This window comes from Eptesicus fuscus, chromosome 2 (genome assembly GCF_027574615.1).
Source record: "Eptesicus fuscus isolate TK198812 chromosome 2, DD_ASM_mEF_20220401, whole genome shotgun sequence".
Taxonomy (NCBI): domain Eukaryota; kingdom Metazoa; phylum Chordata; class Mammalia; order Chiroptera; family Vespertilionidae; genus Eptesicus; species Eptesicus fuscus.
Window position 1 is genome coordinate 15,595,205 of NC_072474.1, and position 7,571 is coordinate 15,602,775.

The window sequence follows — 7,571 nt, forward strand, 5'->3', positions numbered from 1 at the left end:
AGAGGCAGCTGATTGATGTTTCTAACTCTCTATCCCTCTCTCTTCCTCTCTGTAGAAAAATCAATAAAATATATATTAAAAAAAAAAAAAAGGAAAGCCAGTCCCCAATCATCTTCCTGTCCAATTTTTTCTCATCCATGATCAGTTCAAATGTCACCTATTCCATAAAATGTCCCTTGATCAGTTATGGAGATTTACTTATTCACTACTATATTACTTCATTAGAAACTGTTTAAAACTCAAGTCATTCTACCTATGTTATAGTTAGTTATTCTATTTTCTCCACTACAAAAGCTTAAGAATGTTTCCTAAGACTAGTGTCTGAAGTTTCCCTCGAGATAGCAGTCCAGGAGAACTCCTGGGCAGCGCTCAGTAGCCTTTGAGAAAAATCTCTCCACTGTTGCAAGCGGACAGACACATTTACTGTTCACCTTTGTTAGCCAAAGCAGCTAGGTTCCTCTGGGCACGTAACTGGTTTTGTACGTTGCCCCTTTTGCTAAGTCATGCATTTGCTAGCCCATTTACTATATTACAATGTGCATGTTCTCTAACTTAGGATAAAGTATGAAAGGAAGCTTTAGATATAAAGATTTACTTTATCAGATCTTGCCACTATTTTAGTGGGGCACCTAGTTACCTCCGCTATCTAGTGATATATTAACAAGTAGTACAAAGCTATTTATAATCAAAAGGAAGGAAAAAAAAAAAAAACCAGCAGTTCCCTGTTGACCTGTTTCGCCCACGTCCCACATCCCAGATCCCAGGGGCAGTCTCTGCTCCTTCCTATATGTGTACCTATCTATTTCCCACTACCACGCTGAGGCACAGCTATGACTCCTCTGATGCCCTCCATGATCTTCCCCTCAGCATGCAGACATAGGAACTCTGGCCAGATTCTCCCATAGCTTCTTTTTTTTTTTTTTTTTTAATTCTCACACGAGGATATTTTTTCCAGAGGATATTATTTTCCATTGCTTTTCGGAGAGAGTGAGGGGGAGAGAAAGAGAGAGAGAGAGAGACATCGATTGGTTGCCTCCCAGATACGCCCTGACCTGGGCCCCAGGTACATGCCCTTGACCAGGAATTGAACCTGAGACCCTTCAGTGCGCAGGCTGGTGCTCTAACCAGTGTGCACACCGGCCAGGACACTCCCATAGCTTCTTGTGCATATTTTTGTTTCAGCTCTCTTAACATTGTGTTAAAATTATCTGTGTTGTCTCTCCCAAAGCAGGGTATTTTCTCCTGAGAAAAAGCTCTTTCTTATTCATCTTTGTACCCCTTATACCGGCACAATCCCTGTTATCTAGTTCAATGCTTGATGAGAGAATGAACTCAGAATTTTAATACAATGCACCTAACTATTGTTTTCTTACCTGCAGGATTTCTGACTTCGGGTGAGTGAGCTTCTCTTTAAAGCAATATGGCAAAGCACATTAAACAGAAAAGTCAAAGTATAACTAGATCACATTGCAGAAAAAAATTATTTTTCACTTCAGCTCACTTATGAATTATAAAAATGAAGTATCTTCTGTCTTCTGAGCAGGAAGACATGAGGGTTGCTCTGCTCTGTGAAAACAAATGTAGGCATGCAGCATTTTTTTTAGTTTTTAAAGGTAGCAGAGACTGAAGATACTGCTTTTATTTATTAGTTTATTTATTTTTACTGCAACAGAGAAAATAGGCTTGATAAAAATAATAAAATTAGCAGCTACAAAATGGCTGGAATTTTCTAAACCATTTAATTCTGTTATTATTAGAAAAGAAAAAGGTATAAACAGTATCAATATACCAATTACAGAAGTGGGTTGTGAATTAGAAAGTCAGTAGTATAAAATGTTTGTTCTCTTTCTCTGGCTAATGATATAATTGCTATAATTAATCCCAATATATGATCTTATTAGACTTTGACTCACATATATGGGTATGTGTGACATATCCATGGAGAAAGCATGTATGTTTTTGACATGAGTACATTTGGGCTGAGCTGGTCAAAGGGTCCTAATTTCTAATCTAAGTAAACTAAATAAAATGTATGTTTTTTCCTGATGTCCCCCTACTTTTCTGTTGTTTGGTTATATTCGTTATATTATCTAACCTACAGGAATACTTTCTTGGTGCTGCTTAAAAAATCTACTAACTGAGGTGGTTTGTATGTTTTTATAGTGATTACTAAAGACATAAAAGCCTATGGACTGTTTACATCTTGTGTTCTCAGGGGAAGTGGGGTTATGTTGCTTGCAGGTGAAAAGGCATTCTATATGCATGTGATTATTTTTTCTAATGGCATATTCCACAATGCTTTCCTATTTGTTTTAAAAGGGTGGCAGTTGTTTAACCATTGTAATGGATTTTGTGAAATTGATTTTTAAGAGTGATTTCCAGACAAATTTAGCACTAAACTAGAATCCCTATTCTAAATTTATACTAAAGTTAACCATTTTTGGACTAAAGTTAACCTTTGGTTAGTAAATACCTTATTGGTAGACAGAACTAAACAAAAGCATAAACCAGATTATACGGTCATTTTAAAAATAATCCTTTAAAACATCTTTGTATATAATTGGTGCTTTAATAAAAATACTATTTAGAAATCAGTTTTACCTACTTATTAAGACTTAACTCCTAATTACCTCAAGCTGTAGTTTAAGTGAATATTACTTGTTAAACTAATTTATCCCTCTATGAACTTAAAAGGAATAAAGCACATGAAAACACTTTGTAAGTAAGGCTTTCCATAATTACCAGTCTATCCTCCAATTAGTATAAATGTAGCTACTTCATCTCATACTTTGTGAAGTGCGTGAAACATAAAATCATCTAAATTTTGTTATTTCCCAATTTGAAATTGAAAGGTACTGTAATTATTTTAGAGAATAATCTTTAGCTTAAATGCATTCCTTGGTTGTGTTTTAGGATTTAGAACATGAAACTATCCAGAATATCAGGTTATTAATAAATGACCAAAGATAGCTTTAACTTTTCTTTAACTAGATGTATTAATGGCTACTTTTAACTTCTTAGAAAATAGAGAAGGAAAGTAATTGCCATATTGCATAAATGAAGGTCATTTGACTGTTTGTACCTTATGAAGCCAGAAGAAAGCCTTAGGAAATGAATGCTTTGATTGTGCCCAAATATCCATGTATTAATATTTTAGTTGATCAAACATTTGTAGAAAATTCTTGCAAATTCAACTACTTCCTTTTAAATTCTAGGTCCTGCGGTAGACTGGTGGGCACTTGGAGTTTGCTTGTTTGAGTTTCTAACAGGAATTCCCCCGTTCAATGATGAAACACCACAACAAGTATTCCAGAATATCCTGAAAAGAGGTGATTCTTTTTCTCCTATTAAGATAGATCCATTTATCTCTGAGTAATATATTGAGCAATGATCAATAAGCTTATTCATATTTGTAGATATCCCTTGGCCTGAAGGTGAAGAAAAGTTATCTGATGATGCTCAAAATGCAGTAGAAATACTTTTAACTATTGATGATACAAAGAGAGCTGGAATGAAAGGTAAGCTTTTGTATTAATAAACTCTTCTACCCTTGATTTGTTTCAGCGGCAGAATGTTAATAATAATATGAAGTTCATAATACTAAAGATAATTTAACTGTTAAATTTGTGTAAAAAGATTTTTAGTTTATTTTTGCCCTCTAGGTATCCATTGATATTTTTGTCCTTATTCTACATTAAAATTTAATGTGATCAGGTTGTGACAGTCACTCATTGAACTTTATTAATCTCAAGCAGGTTCCTGAAACAGTTTTATCTTGTCAATGTCTTAGGTTTATCAGAACCTAATAAATACAAGGAAAAAAATATAAGAAATACTTTTTTACCAAAACTTTAATTCTGTAATTTCATACTGCTTCTTTTCTAACACCATTATTGATTGACAAATGTATCAGGTTCCATACTACCTCCAATAAGACTAATTGGTCCATTATGATCCATTCAGTGGTTTTTTTCCACTGCAGGGATATGTTAAACTATCGTTTTGAACTGCTAGTAAATCTCCTCAGCTGCCATCAGATCCTTTTTGTAACAGGGTATATAGAGAGACAAATAAGCATTACATTTACATTTGCAGGGTATATTTAGAAAATTTAGCTTTAGTAATATGTCATTTGCATCAGCTTCTGAGTGTCCCCTCTAATAAGTTCCATAGTTTGTTTGTTTGCTTGTTTGTTGTTTAACAAATTCTATAGAGTGACTTCTAGGTGCCAGACAGTGTTGTTTCAGGTGCTAGAGGTACCCGTATTCTAGTGGAAAGACGAAGTAAACAAATGCAACTATGACATAATGCCATCTAGTTGTAAGGACTATGGAGAAAGATAAAGCAGGCCCTGGCTAATGTTGCTCAGTGATTAAAGTGTTGTCTTGTGCACTGCAGGGTCATGGATTCAATTCCAGGTCAGGACATATACCCATGGATTCAATCCCCAGTCCGGGCCCATGCATGAGGCAGCCAATCGATGTTTCTCTCTCCCTCTCCCTCTTTCTCTCTCTCTCTAAAATCAATGAAAAGGATATCCTTGGGTGAGGATTAAAACAAAACAAAAAAAGATAAAGCAGGGTGAGAGAATACAAAGATATATTTTTAATATATTTTATTGATTTTTTTACAGAGAGAGGAAGGTAGAGGGATAGAAAGTTAGAAATATTGATGAGAGAGAAACATCAATCAGCTGCCTCCTGCAAACCCCTTACAGGGGATGTGCCCGCAACCAAGGTACATGCCCTTGACCGGAATCGAGCCTGGGACCCTCCAGTCTGCAGGCCGACGCTCCATCCACTGAGCCAAACCAGTCAGGGCAGGAGATATTTTTTAGATGGAGTGGTCAGGAAGACCTCTGTGAAAAGTGGAATTGGAGCAAAAATCTGTATAATGTGATAGTATAGACATTAGTGTAAACTGAGCTCTAAAACTTACTTTAGAACAAGGGCTCTCAACTGGGGTGACTTTGCTCCCAAAAGGACACTTGGCATTGTCTAGAGACATTTTTGTTTGTCACAAGTGTTTGGAGCATTGAGTAGGTAGAGGCCAGGGAGTCTGCTCACCCTCCTACAATGCATGGGAGAGTCTACACAACAAAGAAATATCTGGTCCCAAATTTCAATTGTGCTGAAGTTGAGAAACCATTGTTCAGCAAATAGCTATAATGTACTATAATTTGCTCAAAATAAGTGGAGACAGGAGAAAGGTAGTTTTACTAGTGACCTCAGATTTCTGCTAGTTTACATAGGGAAGTCAATGGTAGGGGTATTCTTCAGTTACAAAACAGTTGCTTCAACTGTTTCTTTAGTTCATCTTAACCTAGATTAGAATTCCTTTATAGATTCAGTTTAAGTGAATAGCTATGATGAGAGGATCATAAAACATCACATCACATTCAGATGTCACAGTTTTAAGAATTACTACGGCAAGTAACTCTAAAGTAATCCATGCTCAGATATTTATTTTGAACAATTAAAAGACAAATAAATTTTCTAAATGAAAATTGATTTTGCTATGGTATCCTAAATGAGGATAACTTATTGCTAACAGTCTTTTAGTTTAGGAAAAAGTCAACATGTAGGCATATGGATTTCCCAACCCATTACCCCAATACAGACACATAATTCTTTCCCGTCTGTGTAGCCTTCTCCCAATATTTTCCTCCGATACGATTGCTGCTTTTTTTTAACTGTTTACTGCCTTAATGGCCACTTCATCATTTTGGCAATGCTGTTATAGTTACCTTATGAAGTGAAGGACTGAGAAGGGTGGTATGTCTAGCAACTAAATATCAGTGTGATCAAAAGAGCACACTCATTTTAGCAGGTAGAAGGTTATAGGAAAGGTGATCATACTGCTGAACAGTTAGTGTTTTGTGAAGGTGCAAGTCAGTGATATCAAGGAAGTCAAAGAACCATAATAAAAATGTGTCAGAAGTGTCATCAATGTGTATGTTGAAATCACCGTGACAGATAAGGATGGAGCCCAGCCAAGACAGCAAGGGAGTGGAGATGAGCTTCTTGCTAAAGTTATCTAGGGCAATAGGTAGTGCTAAGGATTGCAGAGCTATAAAGAGGTGGCAAAGACTTGGGATGAGAAATGGGATATTAATCATGGAAGATGAGTGGTTTGGAAGCTGAATGGGGATCAGGAAGTAGAGCATACTCGCTCTCTTAAAGTCAGGGATTTTGTGAGAAGATGCAGGCAATGAGAAAGACTTCTGTTAAGACAAATCATTCAATCACTCATTTGACAAATACAGATCAGGCACCTGTCCTATACCAAGTGATATACAAAATGACACAGTGTGTGTCATTGAGAAGAATGTGGGTAAATAGAGAGACAGACAAACAAATGCCTATGAAAGTGACATAATAAAGTATGGCAAAGTATATGTGAGAGTGTCTCTTCTTCATTCCGATAGAACAGTACTTGCTTAGGTAATGGTGTCATAATATTTCATTTTGTTTCCTGTTTTCCCAAAGAGTTGAAACATCATCCTCTCTTCAGTGATGTGGACTGGGAAAATCTACAGCATCAAACTATGCCTTTCATACCCCAACCAGATGGTGAAACAGATACATCATATTTTGAAGCCAGAAATAATGCTCAGCACTTGACCGTATCTGGATTTAGTCTATAGCACATAAATTTGCCCTTTAATCTAACCTTGTCTTATAGAAAGAGCTACCATAATTATATATTCGTTATTATAAGTTTTATTTAAGGGGGGAAAATCATATTACCTGGATCAATGAGCTTTTATGTATGTTTACAGCTTCCACAGAGGTAAAAGGCTACCAAGAATATAATCAATAAGTTATCTTAATCTCAAAGTTTCTTTCATCTTATTTATTTTGTCACTGCACTTTATGAAAATTAATGCATCAATAAAACTAGAATGACACTACCATTTTAGAGAAAGTAAGCCTTGAGCTTGATTTTCTTTCTCATCTGTTGATTTCAGTCCACCATTCAGTTCGGTGTTAAAAATAACAAAACACCATACAATTTTATTTTAATGTAATTTATTTGTACATGATTGCCTGCAAAAGCTGTAGTCTCAAGGGCAATCCTTTAAGGCTGCATTTGTGACCTCAATATGCAGCTGGAAAATTTCTTCACTCAGTAGTGTAGCTCCTTTTGGGAATGAGGGATAAACAAAAGGACTATGGTTTTGGCTTGCTTTCCTATGAATATAGTTTTGCTACTTTGGCTGTTTCTGTTGCTTTCTCTACAATGCATATCTGTTTAAAATAGTTATGGAAAGATTAGTCGTGATATACTGTAGCAATTTTAACAGGTTGTTCAGTTTTAGTAAAAAATGTGATGGTTTACATCTTAAAATAATTTGTTTAAAATATATGCAGCATTACCAGCCTGATCCTTTATAAAAAATTTACCTTGGCTTAATAAATATAAGTGTAACATACTTCAAGTATATTATTTGTCAACATCATTCTTTTATACACACACTAAGATTCAGCTTCACAGGTCATATCTTAAACACATTGAGTCTGTCAGCGTACTTACCATTCAAAAGAGCAGAGTTCAAATTTAAGTGTATG

The 7,571-nt window shown here is 35.6% G+C and overlaps 1 protein-coding gene across 5 annotated transcripts in view; it reads left to right on the forward strand.

Moving 5' to 3' along the window:
- Positions 1 to 7,278, forward strand: part of MASTL (microtubule associated serine/threonine kinase like) — a 49,906-nt gene extending 42,628 nt beyond the window's left edge. For 2 of the 5 annotated variants that reach the window (XM_054722615.1, XM_054722621.1), the window contains exons 10-13: positions 1,380 to 1,394; positions 3,216 to 3,329; positions 3,417 to 3,518; positions 6,489 to 7,278. In XM_054722615.1, coding sequence (XP_054578590.1) covers positions 1,380 to 1,394; positions 3,216 to 3,329; positions 3,417 to 3,518; positions 6,489 to 6,646 — 389 coding nt within the window. In that variant the 3' untranslated portion in view covers positions 6,647 to 7,278. The remainder of the gene's footprint in view (positions 1 to 1,379; positions 1,395 to 3,215; positions 3,330 to 3,416; positions 3,519 to 6,488) is intronic. The other 3 variants (XM_054722605.1, XM_054722610.1, XM_054722626.1) reach the window with 2 other exon arrangements.
- Positions 7,279 to 7,571: the final 293 nt, after the last annotated feature.